The sequence below is a fragment of the Heteronotia binoei genome, chromosome 1 (genome assembly GCF_032191835.1).
Source record: "Heteronotia binoei isolate CCM8104 ecotype False Entrance Well chromosome 1, APGP_CSIRO_Hbin_v1, whole genome shotgun sequence".
Taxonomy (NCBI): Eukaryota; Metazoa; Chordata; class Lepidosauria; order Squamata; family Gekkonidae; genus Heteronotia; species Heteronotia binoei.
The window spans coordinates 43,287,434-43,306,027 of record NC_083223.1 but is presented as its reverse complement, the minus strand read 5'-3'; the positions used below and the strand labels follow the sequence as shown (position 1 = coordinate 43,306,027).

At 38.4% G+C, this 18,594-nt stretch overlaps 1 protein-coding gene across 2 annotated transcripts in view; it reads right to left on the bottom strand.

Moving 5' to 3' along the window:
• NBAS (NBAS subunit of NRZ tethering complex) overlaps window positions 1-18,594 on the bottom strand; it is a 230,899-nt gene that overhangs the window by 128,743 nt on the left and 83,562 nt on the right. For both annotated transcript variants that reach the window (XM_060233719.1, XM_060233728.1), the window contains exons 26-29: window positions 16,657-16,790; window positions 14,513-14,575; window positions 12,190-12,312; window positions 11,419-11,521 (exon numbers count right to left, since the gene is read on the bottom strand). In XM_060233719.1, coding sequence (XP_060089702.1) covers window positions 11,419-11,521; window positions 12,190-12,312; window positions 14,513-14,575; window positions 16,657-16,790 — 423 coding nt within the window. The remainder of the gene's footprint in view (window positions 1-11,418; window positions 11,522-12,189; window positions 12,313-14,512; window positions 14,576-16,656; window positions 16,791-18,594) is intronic.

Here is an 18,594-nt window from a genome sequence, read left to right as displayed (position 1 = left end):
TGGATTTGTGGCATGGAGCCAACCTTCCTCCAGCTTTAGGAGCCTTTTACCAGCCTAAGTGGCTCTTCCTTTGGAGGAAGGGCCATTTGTTGGAAGAAAGTTGCAAATTTTGTTCAGTGGAACAGTCAGAAAGAGCAGCATAAACTACAGTGACTGTACTATGAGCACACACTGGAACACCATCATCTAATCCCCCCTCCACCCACTCACAAAACATTTGGACATAACAACAGTACTTTAGACATAGTAGCTTTATATCAGTATATTTATGGAATGTGCATACAACACAGAGGAGAGTGGGATATTATTATTATTACTGATATCAGCCTATACGCTGTTGCTGGCTCATCGTCTGTTTGTGATGCTGTATTGCCTTTGTTTTTATACTGTTATATTTTTATGATGTTTTTAAATCTGTAATAGATGTCTAACTTTCTATTGCAAGCCACCCTGAACCCGCTTGTGGGAAAGAGTGGAATATAAATCTAAAAATTAAATTAAATTGTTATTATTGTTATTCACCCCATCCCAGCTCAGGCCAGGCTCTGAGTGATTTATAAAATACTCAAAATACATACAATTAATAACGCACAAATTAGATAAAACTGTAAAAACTAAGATGGAGCCCTATAGGTTTTCTTTGAATCCTGGACTACCAGGGCATCCTGCTGGGGAGAGAAGGAAACTTACAAAGTGTCTGCAAAGGGGGGTAGGAAAAAATTCCTTTGCCCAATAGCGCCATTTTAAAGGCCTAGAGAAGAAATCTCGGTGTTTATCCTGAGTGCAGGATAGAGAGTATAAAACACATCTCCTCAGGCTGTCATGACTTCTGAATGGGGAGAAGGGATTGCTTGAAACCTTGAATATTCCCCCATTTTTGCCAAAAATTTCTTAACGCCCTCCTCCTGCCTGCCTCACCTGCCAGCCCATCCACCTTGGCAGGCCCCGCTTGCCCTTACCTGCCATTTGGGGAAAGAAAAGGCAGCCTCATCTTGGTGAGTCAGCCTCTGCCACTTGCCGTGGTCACTGCAACTCTGGTGGCGGGGGGGCAAGACATACAGGGCACACAAGGTGCTGCTATCGATTGGCTGCAAGGCCTGGCTGAACTGGCAGGGCTGGAGGAGGCACAAGCCAATTGGGATACCACCAGGGCGCCTCGCCCCTGCCTCCTCCTCCTGTGGCATCCTTAACCCTTCTGCTCTCAGGGCGGTGGAGGTAGCCCCAATGATGCTGCAAGTCTTTGGGCAGCGGCAGCGTGGAATGCTTTGAAGAGGGGCTTTCATGTGCCTGCAGGAGTCCACCCCTGTGGCTAGATGGTGCTGAGATGACAGCCTACCTCGCTGGCTCTCTAGTGCTGGCCCTGCATTCTACAAATTGAGTGAACAATATTTTAACTATAAATGCTTCATCTAAGAAAACAAGTTTTCCTTGTGGTCATGAGCAATCATCTGTGTAAAAATTGAAAATTCCCCTCAGTCATTCTGTCCCAGTAACACTGAACATATTTTGAGCACCAAAACCCCCAAACTCAGTACAAGTTTCTATGTATCTGTCTCCCCGCTGTCTCTGTTTCTTGACATGGCTTGAAAATATATGTACTGCTACTTTAAAAGCACAGCGAGTTTTCATTTCAGATGTAAATTCCAGATGGCATATTTTTCTCCCATAATTTCTTTCGAAATATTCTAATTTGCTCTCAAAATTGCTCAAGCATCATACAGATTAGCAGCAATAAGCAATGAAGTCTATAAACTATAATAAAAAGGTGACAATCATATGAAATGGTTAAAAGCTGTCAAGGTTTTGAAGATAAATTACGCATCATAACAGCTCATTTGTGCGCTATACAAGGGAATAGCAAAGAGAATTTGCCCATAAACTGAACACATACAAAAAACCCTACACTTTCATTGTAATAACGGCACTTCACAAACTTAATGATAAGTTTGTCTTGTACATTTTATACATCTACTTATGCAGATTATTTTCTGCAAAAATTGAATTTTGCATTTCACTTTAAATGCAAACAGGAAATCATCTATCAAAATTCTATATGCACCCCGAGTAACATTATTAAAAATGAACTCTCTGTTCAGCGAACCATTTAATAAACATAATGTTTATGCAATGGATCATTTATCTTCCCATTGTTTAGCCTGCAATTTTATATCAAGAGTTTGTTTCAACACATTCAAGTTCCTGTCCATACATCACATGTCTTTTAGAATTCTGCACTGGTTCTTCATCTTTTCTTCTTTGCCAAGAAAGTCTAAACTTCATTTACATCACACAAACACACAACTGTTTGTAGTCATCCCGTGAGACACTGCTAGAGATGTGGTCCTTCAACAATGTTTTCTGAAGAAAGAAAACTGATCCATATCTGGACTTCAAAATGTTTGAAGAGCGCACAGGAAGGGAAGGATAGTGAGGCATATTAAGAAATTCAAATATGTGCAGGATCACCTGATCCTTCCTTCTTTAGTGTAAATTCCCCCACCCAAATGAACTACAGTTCATTCTAGCCTCTGTAAACATTATTTATTATAACTGGTTGCCTAGAACTGGAAACCATTCTTGAAGTTTGGATTAAAAAAACCTAAGCTAACACTAAGTGATTAGGAGGAGGTATTTGTGAGTTTCCTGCACTGTGCAGGGGGTTGAACTAGATGACCCTGGAGGTCCCTTCCAACTGTGTGATTCTCTGAATCTAAGTTCTGGCTGGCATTAACCATGGTTCAACCTAGAATTGAGTACAGTAGCACCTTAAAGACCAACAAGATTTTGGAGGGGTATGAATTTTCAAGAGTCAAAGCTCCCTTTGTCAAGGTTCAAGCTGGTGCTGACATCACCTTGGTGCTGATATATATTGATAACATTTATTTTAGGTTAGCTTGATCCTTTTAACATTGCTGACATCAAAGTTAGCCATGCTTTCCTTCCTAGCAGGAAATGGAGTGGAAAGAATGGAATATGTGCATCCTAAACCTCTGATCATATCTACGCTGGCCCAGAGACCCTGACCCTGTAAATAAAAAGTGGCAATTAATTCCCTGAAAGAAATGAAGTAGACAGAAAATATAGGACAAGTGCAGGACAGCACAGAGGCTCTCATTTTGTCACCACCATACCTTCTTGGCACTTACTGGAACGAAGAGTTGTTCTGTAGCTTTTTAGATTTTGGCTGTTGACTTGGCATATATTGCTCCGTCTTTCAATGAAGCCCTGAAACTCAGTTTCTTAATGTTTTTTTTAATAAGCATTATCATCCTGCCTCCAGCTTTATCTGTTCAGTTTATATTTGCTTTTTGGTGTATCTTTGCCAATATTATTATTTTTTCAAAATTTTTGTTCATAATCTTTTCCACCATTTCTTTTGTCATATATCTTATGACATCTCTTGGTAGATTATTTTTTTGGCATAGAATGAATTCACTCTATACATATAGTCATACATATTTTTAGACTCTTCAGGATCTTCCTCCAAAAATTCTGCAATTATTTTTATTATATATTCTTTCAAATCACTCTCTTTCTTTTCAGGTACTACTCTCAGACATATCTGAGTTTCCATCTGAGTTGCAGTCATGGATTGCCACTTTTTCCTGTATTTTCAACAAGGTGGAATCATGTACTTTCATTCTCCCTTCTATCTCCTGCACTTTCTTAGATATTTCCTCAGTCTCATTTCTGAAATCCTCAATATCTTTTTTAATTTCTATAATTTCTTTCTTAGAGGCAGTTATCATGTCTTTCATACCTTTCATCATTCTAGCCTCCATTGCCTCTAATTGTTCTTGTCTTTTCTCCAGAGATGTAGCCCTTGTATGGGTTTGCTTATGCTCTGACATTTAAACACACCAAAAATTTTGTTCTCACCAAATTAAAATTCAACTATCAAATTCAAAAGATTAGAGCTTGCTTTTTCCAACAAGCCTAATTTTGCCGTCCTCAGAGCCTCCTAGGCTGAGATATTAATTTTTAGAATTTTTATTTCTTTCAAAATGGCGGTCGCGACTTTTTGCTTCCCTTTAAAAAAAATTTCCTTTAAAAGCTTCTAAAGTCCAATCTCGACAATAATGTCCAATAGTATTTATCTTTTCATCACTATCTCAGTTGTTTCCAACAATTATTAATGTCCTGAACACCTTAAAATTATTATTTTAATTTTGACCTCCTTGCGATGGCCGCCGATGTTTTTCTATGGTATTATAGTCCTAGGCTTTTCATCTAATGCTTCCTGCTTTACTTGCCACCAAATCCTGTTTTTGCTGGTAGAGAGATCTCATGATACTTGACGTACTTCCTGTGTTGACTGTGTATGCTGCAGGTCTGTGATGATGATGCTCTTTTTTCAAAACCGCAAGTAGATCAAACAATAAATTCCTTCTCACTTTTTAGCACTGTCCTTTAAATTTAAAAAGTCCAAACTTCACCTCTTCTTCCCTTCTTCCAAGCTTTCTGTTTAACTTTAAATACCGTAGTCCCTGAATGAAAGATAGTAATCTGTACCTTTTCTGCAAGTTATACAGATCCACACTGATCTTGTGTAGCTTTAGATATTTAGTAATGTCCAAGAAGGTTAGGATTCTGTTGAGCTTATGTCAAATAAATGACTCTGGAAGCTTCTGCAGATGATGAAAATGCAACTCTTCTCCGGAGACCCCTCAGAGACTCAAAGGAGCCCCCCCCTGGGACTCCCTTTTAGCCAAGGTAAATCTCCTCAAAGTTTTCTGTGCATATCTTGGACTAATCTCTGTCTGAGAAAAGTAGGCAGTAGGCATTAATTTGCCTTCCATTACCTCGAACAGAAGTTCCAGCCTGCTCCCTTTATGAGAAGCAGCTCAGCTCGGCATTTTCCTACCCCAGCAGGTAGCAGAGTAAGAATCATGAAGGAATTATCAAGGCAAGTGATAAATGACAGAAGAACATACAAAAAACTCACAGAGAAATTACGGGACAATGAAATGAGGTATAGATGGATAATACCTGAAGGTTTCAGCTTTGAACTTCAGGGAAAAAGAACCACAATTACAAATGAACAGGAACTGCGTAGATTTTATGAAAAACATAAAGAATTTGCACCATGATGGATTACAAATTATTATCTTGGAATGTAAATAGACTATGTTCACCACAAAAAGAAGGGAAACATTTCATTGGATTTAAAAGCAAAATTGTAATATAGTTTATCTACAAAAAGTACATATAAAACAGAAGGATTATAAATTTTTACAGAATAAACAATTTTATTTTATTTCCTGGCTGAGCAGAAGAAAAGGGGAGTGATTTTTTATGTTAAACTGGAATTGGATCCGAAATTAATATTTAAAGATAAAAATGGAAGATTTGTAGCAGTCGAAATAAATTTGAATGGGAAAAAAACGTTATTGGGAGTGTACGTGCCAAATGGAGTGAAAGACGTATTTTTTAAGGATATTATACAACAACTTGATGAATTGACATATGATCAAGTTTTGATAATGGGGGATTTTAATGGAACAATTCCGAATGCATTAGGGTTTGTAGAATCTTTCGGGATCAAGTGCCGTGTTCTACTGGAGAAAGTTTTCCTTCCAGACGTTTCGTTCTCAGCTGCGGAGAACATCCTCAGTGGCGCTGCAGCCGGAGCAGGCGCTCAGACCTTCTTGGCTGCTGTGCATTGAGTGCCACTCAATGCACAGCAGCCAAGAAGGTCTGAGCGCCTGCTCCGGCTGCAACGCCACTGAGGATGTTCTCCGCAGCTGAGAACGAAACGTCTGGAAGGAAAACTTTCTCCAGTAGAACACGGCACTTGATCCCAAAAGATTCTACAAACCCTAATGATGTTACCAGCCGTGAAAACCTAAAATCTTTGATAATTCAGAATGCATTGGATAGATCTGGACAAAAAAATAATAAAGAAGGAAAATTGCCAAAATCTTTTTTTAACTGGTTAAACAAGAAAATCTGGAAGATATATGGAGGAAATTTAATCCTGATGTATGGGACTATACATTCTTTTCAGCAAGACATAATTCTTTTTCTAGAATTGACATGCTGTGGGGCACTAAGGATTTCGGCCTTATAACAAAGAAAATTGAGATTTTGCCTAAGATAGGAGCTGATCATAACCCAATAATGTGGATTACAAATTCATTGAAAAAATCAAGAAGATGGAGATTAAATGAAGATTTACTACAGAATAAAGAAATAGTGACATCTCTAGAAAACAAGACCAAAGCTTTCTTCCAAATAAACGATAGAGAAGGTATTGAATTCCAGACAGTGTGGGATGCCTATAAGGCAGTAATGAGAGAAATATTGATAACATTGAACAACAAAGATAAGAGGGCAAAAGATAAACAGATGTTGGACATTCAAAATGAAATAAAGAAAAAAGAAGGTGAATTAAGGAAAAGGCCAGGGAAAAAGAAAATCATGACGGAGATTATAATATTACAAACACAAATGAGACATTTGTTAAATAAAGAATTGGAATGGAATTTGAAAAAATTACAGCAAAAGTCTTTTGAAGGAGCAAATAAACCTGGAAAGTACCTGGCCTGGCAATTGAAAAAAAAAAAAAGAGAAAGTAAAATTATTAATAAGATTGTGGTGGAAGGAAGAGAGATGGTGGATCAAGAAGGAATAAAAAGACAATTTTTTACATGTTATGCTAAATTATGTAAGGGTGTTAAAATAAAGAAAAGATGGAACTATATTTACAAAATATTAAAACAGCACCCTTAACAGAAAATATGAAAAAGGTTTTGAATGCGCCAATTGAAAGAATAGAGATTGAAACAGCGATCCATGTTGGAAATCAGTCCTAAAATGGCTGACTGACTCCATCTTAGTAATAGTGATGTTGTTTCTGCAAATGTCATGCTGAATCATGGCCCAGCTGTTTCTTGTTACTGAGGTAAGGTGGAATGACCTCACCTGTAACTAAGCTTTGTGCTGACTCACAGAGCTGATGCAACTTCTGGTGAGATTGCATGATTGGTGTGTGTATTTAGGGAAGCTCAGTGAGCTTGCTCTTCCTGCCTGTAAGGATTGTGTGTACTGTGTTATATACCGTCCGGGTGGCAGCGAACACTGCTGGTGTTGATCCTGTGCTACTGAGCTTGTATCGTTCTGTGTATACTTACTGGTGTATACGATCCAAGCTACTGAGCTTGGATCGTTCTGTGTATACTTACTGTAGTGTGCACTGATTACTGTGTATGACCATGGCCTGGCAACGACTCTGAATATTGGATACTATCCTGGTAAATATATTCCACTGTTGCATACAGTTGTCTCTCTTGTCTATTAATCCCTGTGTTTGCCTGTCCCTCTTCTTCAGTGTCTTCTGCTGCGTATAAATTCTCTAACAATCAATGCAATGAAAACTGGAAAAGCTCCTGGGCCAGATGGATACACATCTAAATTTTTTAAAACATTTAAAGAGGAATTAATACCGAAGCTTCAAAAATTGATGAACATGATAAGATTAAAGGGTAAAATACTAAATACAAGGAAGGAAGCAAATTCTTTTGGAATTCGTTAATTCCAAAAGAAGATAGAGATGTCACGAATGTAAAAAATTATAGACCAATTTCATTATTGAATAATGACTATAAAATATATACAAGAATACTGGCAGAATGACTTAAGTAATATTTGATAAACTTTATAAAAGAGGATCAAGCAGGATTTCCCCCCAAAAGACAGATAAGAGACAATATTAGGACTGTTGTAAATATTGTAGAATATTACAAAAGACATCCAGAAAAGGAAGTAGCATTATTCTTTGCGGATGCAGAGAAAGCATTTGATAATCTAAACTGGGACTTTATGTTTGCTGTAATGGAGAAAATGGAGTTGGGAGAAGAATTCATAAGGATGATAAAATAATATATACTGAACAACGTGCAAGGTTATGTATAAATGCAGACCTTATAGAAGATATGATAATTAGTAAAAGTACAAGACAAGGGTGTCCACTCTCTCCACTGTTGTTTATAATGACACTTGAAATTTTGCTGATGCAAATTCAAGAAGACAAAGAAATAGAAGGATTAAAAATAAAAGAATTTACTTATAAATATAGAGCATTTGCAGATGATATAATGTTTATAAATGAAAATCCAACTCAACACCCTTGCTGTTAGCTAAAATACAAGAATATAGAGAATTGGTGGGATTTTATATAAAGAAAGAAAAATTAAAAAAAATGTGTAAGAATATGCAAGTAAGTAAGCAAAAGGAGTTGCAAAAGCTAACGGGTTGTGAAGTTACCTCAAAGGTAAAATATTTGGGTGTGGAGATAACAATGAAGAATATTAATTTGGTCAAAAATAATTTATTTATTTATTTATTACTTTAAATTTCTATCCCACCCTCTCCGCAAGTGGACTCAGGGCGGCTAACAATATACATTTTTACAATTTAACCAATAAAACTATAATTTAAAATTATTTAAAACACTTAAACATTAAAACATTCCATTGCATTTTTGGTGCTGTATCACTATGATATAATTTAGCATAAATATAAATGTAAATGGTGATCATGGTACTCGTTAATGGTGTAGAGTGTCAGCTCTCTCCCAAATTAGGTTAGATCTCAAAGGCCTGTCAAAACAGTTCGGTCTTACAGGCCCTGCGGAAAGCGGAAAGATCCCGCATGGCCCTTATGGCCTCTGGCAGAGTATTCCACAATTCTGGCGCTGCCACCAAGAAGGCCCTAGCTCGCGTTTGCCGCAATCTAGCCTCCCTTGGTCCAGGGATGGACAACAGATTTTTTGTCCCTGAATGCAGTGCTCTCCGGGGAACGTGTGGGGAAATTATGAGAAGCTATGGCGTAAAATGGATGAAGACATGATAAAATTGTTGGGAAGAATAGCTGCAATTAAAATGAACATTTTACCAAGAATAATGTATTTATTTCAAACTATTCCAATTGTGAAGGACAGCAAACAGTTTAACAGATGGCAGAGAAAGATTTCAGAATTTGTGTGGGCGGGGAAGAAACCAAGGATTAAGATGAAAATTTTAACAGATGCAAAAGAGAGAGGAGGATTCCAATTACCAGATTGAAAACTATATCATGAAGCAGTCTGCTTAGTGTGGATAAAAGAATGGGTGATGCTACTAAACAGAAAACTTTTCGAGTTGGAAGGTCATGGAAATAAATTTGGCTGGCACAGTTACATGTACTATGGAAAAAAGAAGATGGATGGTTTTTTCTCTCACCATTATATAAGAAATACTTCGTTGAATACGTGGATGAAATATAAGAAATATGGTGATGAGAGGAAACCGTTATAGATAGTGCCAGCAGAAGTGATAAAAATAACGGCTGAAGTGGGTGAAGAAAAGTGGTTGTCATATAATCAGCTATTAAAAATACAAGGCGGTAAAATAGAGCTGAAAACTATGAAAGAGTTGGACAATAAATATGATTGGTTTCAAATGCAACAAATAAAGAGTTTGGTGGGGAAAGACATTAAAATTGAAGGAATAAGAAAAGAATGAACAGAAATGGAAATAGTTCTGCTTGGAGATAATGAAAAATTAATTTCAAAACTATATAAACTGCTTTTGAAATGATCTACAGAACAGGAAGTAGTGAAATCTCAAATGATTAAGTGGGCAATTAATGTAAATAAAGAAATACAGATGGAAATTTGGGAATATCTTTGGAAGAATTCTATAAAGCTTTCAACATGTCAAAGTATTAAAGAGAACTGCTTTAAAATGATGTACAGATGGTATATAACTCCTAAAAAGTTGGCAAAGATGAACAATAAGATGCCAGATAGATGTTGGAAGTGTAAAAAACCTGAAGGTTCTTTTTACCATATGTGGTGGACTTGTGAAAGAGCAAAAAAGTATTGGCAGATGATTCAACAAGAAATATCTAGGATCTTGGGATATGAAATCAAGAAAGTTGCAGAAACTTTTCTGTTGGGATTATATATGGAAAAATTTTCAAAAGAAGATAGAACTATAATTTGGTACTTGCTCTTAGCTGCTAGGACATTGTATGCGCAGTTGTGGAAGCAAGAAAGAATACCAGAGAAATGCGATTGGATTATAAAAGTTATAACATGGAGTGAAATTGACAAATTGACAAGAATTTTAAGAGACTATGATCTAGAAACTTTTAAGTTGGAGTGGAAGAAGTTTAAAAGTTATATAGAAAAAGAGTGGAAAATAAAAGGACATTGGACAATTTTTGATAATGATTAAGTTTTAAAAGAAAGAATAATAGAATTTTTTGTTTTATTAGTTAAGAGTACCTTTAAATATTAGAATTTTTAGTATATAACACCGGCGGGGGAGGAGGGGTTAAAAAAGTAATATATGGGATAGTTAAAAAGAAGTAATTAATAATGCAAGAATTGATTGTTGCCATATGTTACTGGAATAAAATTGTTTTAAAACTATAAGACTTAAAATCAATCAACAGTTACTATATGATAAAATAATCAATTAAAATTACATAATTATTGGTAAGCAAAAAAAAAATACATTATTATTTTTTGACCTTTTGGACAATCAAAATCCTAAAATAGCATGACTGAATTTCATGTTCCCTCACAATAAGTTATCCTCTGTTCTTAAGAACTGCCACTTTCATTTAGTTAAGAAGTAGAATTTGACTAGAAGATTTATACTCCATCCTTCACTTGGAGTCTCAGAGTGGCTTACAATCTCCTTTCCCTTCCCCTCCCCACAACAGACATCCTGTGAGATAGGTGAGGCTGAGAGAGCTCTGGCAGAAACTGCTTTTGAGAGAACAGCTCTGACAGTTATGACAAGGTCACATTTAGCATAAGCATGTGGAGAACTGGGGATCAAACTCAGTTCTTCCAGATAAGAGTCTGTGCATTTAACCACTACATCAAACTGGCTCTCAGTTACTATCTATATCTCAAAGGACCAGCCATCATGCCCCCAGGGGAGAGTTACTACCCAAAACTTCCACTGACAGCCCCAGTGAAGTTTATCTCTTGAAATGACTTCTTTTTTAGGGGTAGGCTGGGAAGTTAAAACGGCCCAGGATCAAGCCACGCTGAGGGGCAGCCCCCTGTGGTGCTACATGCAGCACAGCAGGGATTGCTGAGCACAAACCTGGTCAGCAGCACCAACGATGGGTGTTAACTTGCCACTGGTAGCAGTAAAGGAGAACAGAATAGGTGATCTGGCACCCATCTCTGGCGCCACTGACCAGGTCTTAGTCAAGTAGCCTCTGTGGCCCCTGCAAACCCACTGGGTCTTAGCTCTGGTTGCCCCTCAGATATATAAATGTGATGCAATCAGGATTGTGCTTGAATTCATATCAGTAAAAGTATTTACACAAAAATGTCCATGAGTTGATACATGTCAAAGCTACAGTCATGTTCTTTCACATACTAAAAAATAGCAAAGGAGGGGGTGGGATCACCTCATAGCAAGTATCTCGTTCTAAGCACGTGTAGACATTCTGCTGCATGTCCAACATATCTTGCAACAATCCCATCCAGTATGACTCATTAACAGGAGGCTGTCTTTAAGGAGGAAAAATAAAGAGAAGCATTTATTTTCTCCCTTAACTCAACAAGATGATGAACAAATGGTTTTTAACTGAAGTGGAGAAGGAAATGAAATAATTTGCTCTTGCAGAAGAATATACGCTCCAGTACACACAGAAACATTATTTGTCCCACTGTTCTTCCATGGAGTTTTACAGTGGAGTACATGGTTCCACCTTCCCAATTTTATCCTAAGGTGAGGTGGGTTAGGCTGAGAGAATATACACCCAGGGAGTTTTATGGCAGAGTGAAGATTTCAATCCATGTCTGCTATATTTTAGCCAAATGCTCTAAACAGTTAAACACTCTAAAACTGGCATATCCTGGTTTAACGGTGGTTAAAAATGCTATCTTAATGTAGTCACATGTAACTATATACACATATACTTATACCACATCTAAAATACCTACTAAAAAAAGCATGCACCATTTGCTTCTACAAAATAAACACATTATCTGCCAGCAACAATATACATGCATTAAAATTAGAACTTCATACCAACTTGTATCAATATCTAGCACTTGGAAACAAATCGTTTCTTGCTATAACTACTTGGAAACAAATATTTCTGTAAGAATCACACTCTCAGAAACAATGCCTTCTGATTCACATTCATCAGGAAACGGTGCTATTTGTTACTCACTTACGACCTGTGTGCCTAGTCAATCTAATCATCAGCTTCCGTGCTTCTTCCGGGCTGTTCTGTGTGTCTTTTACAAAAGATACAGGTTTCTGGAGTCCATGCTTCTCCAAAAGTTCTGACACACTATAAAAATAATAAACCTTTTTAAAAAAACATTCAGCCCAACTCTACCTTACGTAGTACAACTATTAACTTAAGTTACAGAAGGAATAAGGATGGACATAAAAAAGGACAGTGAAAGAAGTGGAGACTCATTGAGTTTGCATAGGACACAGACCAGAACCCCTAAAAGCCAGCTTGGTAGTGCCATCACCGCTATTTGATGACTATCTTAGAAATATGGATTACCCTTGCCCCAAGGATGACCTAGGCACATGTGTGTATCTGAGAGCTTCCAGAATCTCCATGGGGCAAGCCTCTACTTCATTCTTTTTGAGTAATCTGTGTGTGTGGTGGTGGGGGGGGGGGGGGGAGTAAACTCAGCCAATCTAGCCCTAAGAACAAAGTTTAAAAGATTTATTCTAGAGATGGAAAAATGGTGGTTCGTGTTGGTTTGTGGTTCGTTTGATTGCCTGAACTGGTGCTTTATTTCATTCTGTGATTTGTATGGTTGCCTGGACTGGTTCCTGTGGCTTGGGAGGTGTAAAACTCACCAGGAGTCTTCAGCAGGTTCTTCTCCACCTGTCCTCCAAGTTTGGCAAAGACTAGATTTGGAATGTCCAAGTTACAGCCCTCCAAAGCAGGTTTCCCCAGGAAAACTCAGCTTCAGCTCCCACAACAGCTAACTCTTCTCTCTTCACCCAGCAAAGTGAAAGCAGCAGAGTCATGGTGTCTGCTTCCATAGAGCAGAGTGGGAGATCCGAAATTGGCTTTTAGAGCTGCCAATCAAGCTACGGAAAACTGCTATGGGTGTTTCTAGGGCTCCCAGATGTCCATCCCCAGCATCACCGAGGAATTGATTGAATCAGCACCAGGCTGTCTGGGAAAACGAACCGCAAAAACAAACTTCCAAGGAAAAAAGGGGGTTCATTTTCCTGTTTGGGCGTGGTGCAAGCAAACAAACCGGTTTGAAAAGAACCATGAATGGACCTGATTCGTGCATGGATCAGTTTGTGCCCATCTCTAGCTTATTCTTTAAAGCATACAGAAGACAGTATAGTTTTAGAGTCTGGGAAAATTAAACTCCATGGAATCTGCCAAATTTTCAGAACTTTTTAATGAATTAGCCAGAGAAGTCTATGGTTCCATTCAGACAAAGCAGGACCATAGTTTACTTTAACTAGTGAGAACACAAGATTACTTTAACTTGTGAGAACACGTCAGTTTGCAAATGATCGTACAAATCAAGTGCTGGCTTCTTTACCTTTGCTCTGTAATCTGGGACAGGAGTGCCAGTGAACAAGCAAGGATGTGCATTTATACAGAACTATAGTTAAAACTACAGTTAATAAATCAACCTGAAACCATGGTTTTAAATCCTGGTTGATGGAACCTAATTAACCAAAGGTTGTTTCAATCATACTCTACTACACCAGGGGTGGCCAAACTGCGCTTGGGAGCAACATGTATCTCTTTCACAGGTATTGTGTGGCTCTTGAAGCCGTCACCACCATATCGGCAAGCTTGGAGAACGCATTTCTCTCTTTAAATCACTTCTCCATGCCAAGTCAGTGGCTTGGAGAATGCACTTCAAGTTAAAGTTGCTTTCTTTCCACCTCCACCTCCCTCCTTCCTCTCCCACCTATTCGCCTTCCCTCCAGCTCTCAAACATTTGATGCTCATGTCTTGTGGCTCTCACATCTGATGTTTATTCTGTTTGGCTTTTACGTTAAGCAAGTTTGGTCACCCCTGCTCTACACTAACCCTCTCTCTCTCTCGGCTTGACTTCGCGAACGAAGATTTAAGAAAGGTGCAGTAGTCCACGTCTGCTGCAGGCTCGCTGGTGGCTGACAAGACCAATGCGGGACAGGCAGGTCCGGCCACTAATCAAACCACCATTTCCTGCAATGTCAGAAGGGAGTCTGTAGGTATTTGAGACTGCTTCTTAATTTAGCAGTGCTTTCTGTCATTGCCACTCTTCCCCTCCCCTTTTAACTATATATCATAGTCCTAATGTTGAACTTCACAAAGAAAAACCACAATAGACAATAGCAGGTCCTACACAGTTGTCTGTGGAAAGTCCAAAATCAAGAAAGCCCAAGCAAGCTTGCAGCAATATTTGACCTATAAATTCTATTTTGTAATAATCTAGACATTAAGCTATAAAGCATACTGCTGTGTTAATAAAGTTAATGTATTTGAAGAGATGAAAGGAATTTCCTACCTAAGAATTTGTTCCAGTTCATCAACCTTGTCATGCAGACTATTAGTAATGTCTGTTTCAGGGCTGCAAATAATATAAAGCATACTGATGTTATTATCACTAAAATAGTGCTATTAGAAAAGAGCACAAAAGTAGAAATTTGACCAGTAAAATTACTACAGTTTTCTGTGCAATGAAAGGTCTGTTTGGATATTCCAACACACCATAAACTCAGTGCATAGTGAGATTGGGGATGATCATTAGTTCATAAGCTTCCTTCCCAATTAACTCAATTCTACTGAAGAAATCATGGCAATTGTCCCATTCCCCAATGAAAACTGTACCATTTGTGACTCTAGAGACTGCGTTGCTAGGATTTATGCTAGGATTTACACAAGCTAACCAAGCCACAATTTAGGGCCATGCATTACCAAAAAATGCAAGCCCTTGAACATCACTAAAATTAACATGTTTTTTTTCTGGTAATACTATGAGACGAAAATAATATTGGCTTTATTCCCTGCCCTTTACTGTTAATCTCAGAGTCTCCAAGTGGCTTACAATCTCCTTTACCTTCCTCCCCCACAACAGACACCCTGTGAGATAGGTGGGGCTGAGAGAGTCCTTTCAAGGACAACTCTGCAAGAGCTATGGCTGACTCAAGGCTATTCCAGCAGCTGCAAGTGGAGGAGTGGGGAATCAAACCCGGTTGTCCCAGATACGTGTGCTTAACCACTACACCAAACCGCTACACAAATAGTACCACTACACCAATAGGTCTTCTGGTAATGCTATGGGACTTCCAGTCTCGGTGGTCACTTCCCACAAAATAAATCTGGAACCCAGGGAACAATTAAAAGAGGCAACACATATCCCATTTTAAACTGAAGCATCCAATATTATATACCCACTCCCCATGACAAGTTCAAAGGAGAAGTTTAGCTTGACCCAGAGATAGCTGAACACAGGATGGGCGAGAAATCAAATATACACATAAGTTTTCTAACTTTTATGACTAGACAGAAATCTGTCCATTACTTGAATGTCACAGGCTTGGATCCAGCAATGTGCAAACGGAAACATAAACAGGGCAGTTCTGCTTGACTAACATGCTGTGCAATACGTAACATTTCCCATCCTGTATATTACGGTGTCCATAAACTTATTGCACAAGATCTTGCATAAGGAGAAACACAAACAGAAATACAGTAAATCTGGCATAGTGCAAGCACCAAAAGTGGTCTTTTCCTTGTGTTTCCGACAGCTCTAGTGCAAGCAGAATTTCTGCAATGGATCCGATGCACAGAATTTTGAGAAGCTAAAATTTCAAAGATTCTCAAGGAACGTTTTACAGCATCTGTATTTATTCTGCATCTTTTCTGCTGCTCCATTCCTCCTGAGGGGATTCAGAGTGACATCTGAGTTTCAACAACTATCCATAAGTCTAGGTTACAGTGGAAGATAGGGACTTGCCCAAGGCAAGCTCAAGCCCTAGTCCTAACACCACATGGAGAGCAGGAAAGATGGTGACAGATGAACAGTCCTATTCAGCAGCTCTGCTCTACTAACTTTTTAAAGCACTTTATCAGAGTGCCTTTTTAATTTGATTAATACCCCAACTATGGTGGTGCTTTTGAAGCAGCCCCTTGTGAAACATAGGGCAATATATAAAATGGCTGGTTTAAGGGGCTGCTGTCTCTGCTACTCTTCTAAAATTTAACATCTGCAGCCAAAGTCCTGCTGAGTGCATCTTATGAATCTAGGACAGTTCTGCTTTGGACTGCAGGTGTACCTTTTTGAATGTTCTCTTCAAACAAACAAAAATATCCCTGCATATTAAAAAAGTCAGGAAAATTCTAACACATTGGGGCTCATTCTTCCCAATGTGTTAGGATTTATTTAAAAATACATACATACAAACATATTGCTGCTTCAGATTTTTTTTTAAAAACCCTGTACTCTAGTAGCAGGCTAAAGTTGTTCCAGAAAAGGTTTACTATTTGACTCTACTAAACATATAAACTGGCCCTTACAACATTCTTTGTATTCTGGTGGTAAAATTATTGCTATCTTAATCATTTCATTACTGTCCCCCCCCCCCCACCCCCATGAAAAAAAAAAAAGGATTTTGTTTCACCCACAGCTAAGTTCAAAGCAATACTCACCCATAACCTCTCTGAGGAAGACATTCTAAGATATCATAACAGAGAGAAAGCCGGTCATCATGTCTGCAGCCATAGATACATTCTAATGCAATAATCATCAAGAAGTCTTGATCTGAAATTATTTTTTGCTGACACTATGGGGAAAAGAGACCATAACCTTAGCTGCGTGTCAGATAAAGGCTCCCCCCCCCCTTCCAGTTTTCAGTATGTTTCTTCCAGATTTTTATGCAACAGTCAACCAACCCTTAAATAGGGCAATTATTACAATAAAACCAATTTAGTGATTGGGTTAATTACAGAGGCTTTCTGGATCTTTGATAACTCTCAGTTGGGAATATCTCTTTTATATAATTACAGAACCTGCCATGGAAACTAATTTGTAACCTGCAATTCTAGCCACTTTTTGGAACAAGGAATTTTGTAAAGAAATGATAGATAGACACAGACAGATAGAGATATATACTCCTATGCATTATTTAATTAAAATACTAATAATTCTTAAGCTTTGTGCTATTTACTATATTTGCACACAAATAATTTCAATGTGTACAATACTAGTTTTCTCAGACTCATCGTACACAGTCAAAAATGAAGATGGCACTTGCAATACCTTAATTTTACAGCCATAAAAGTTCTGCTCAATCATATAAATGATCTATTTGGTTAAGCATCATGTTTCCCACAATGGCTACCTCTGTGTGCTACTCCCCTAGCATTCAGAGATAGCCTGACTCTGAACACTGAGCTATCATGGCAATCTTTTTCTGTATTTTTGTATTTTGTCTGTGTGAGTGTGTTTCTGCACCAGAAAGTCATGTAGAGTAGACCTCTGATAACTGACCCCCACAGGGGGCCTGGAGGATATGCAGGGAGATGGCTGGATGAGACTATCCCCGCCTCCTGGTTGAGTATTTTGGGGACAGTCTCCCATCCAAGTACTAACCACAGTTGACCCTGCTTAGCTTCTGAGATCTGACAAGATTGGGCTTCCTGGGCTTTCCAGGATAGGGCCCATCATGGCAATTTTGAAGGTAGTCTGGATCCAGAGAGTGACTGCAGTTCCTAAAAAACCCCCAATCCAAATAGCTACATTTTAATGTATATTTTAAACAAAAAAAGCTACCCCACTACTAAATGATTCCATTCAGAAGGGGTGGGGAGGAGTTAGTGTATAGTAACTGCAACCAAATTTTCTCCATTAGGATCTTTAAGCCTGGTCAAGACTACATGTACTAAAGTCCTTCCAGTTGAACATGGACATAAAGTATACATACTTACTTAAATCTATATCCCACCTTTCTCCCCAATGGGAATCCAAAATGGCTTACAATATTATCCTTTCCATCCTTAAAACAAGCCTGTGAGGCTAACAGTGTGTGACTGACTTAGGATCACCTAGCATACTTTCATAGCACACTGGGGATTCCATCCTGGGTCTCCCAAATCCTAGTCCTAACACAACCATTACAACATGCTACATCTACAAAGAGCAGAATGCTCTGGGATACATAAACATCTAGAACTTGGCTCCCTAGAGATCTACCAAACTCCAAGGCCTGAGAATATTTTAAAAAACTTAATACTTGGGCTGGCATATTGTGGCTTAGAATAAATTGGTTAATGCAGTATTAAGTGTCTCTCCTACTTTCACATACATTCCAAACTGTTGAACAAAGACATCCCACGTATGTGAGGCTTGCCCCAGTTTTTGATTGGCATTTGTAGCTGCCACTAAATCTCCCTCACTCAGTGTTTCCAAAGCCTCATCTACAGATGTAAAGGAATGAGGTAGAAAAGTCCTGAAGTGATCTGTGACTGTGTCACTTCAGCCTATGGTTTACACTTCAAACTACAGCCCTAAGCTACTACTTCAAGTCATCTGCAATTGTAGAAGGGAGATTTTTAAAAACTCCCATGAAGGAGAACACCTGTCCATGT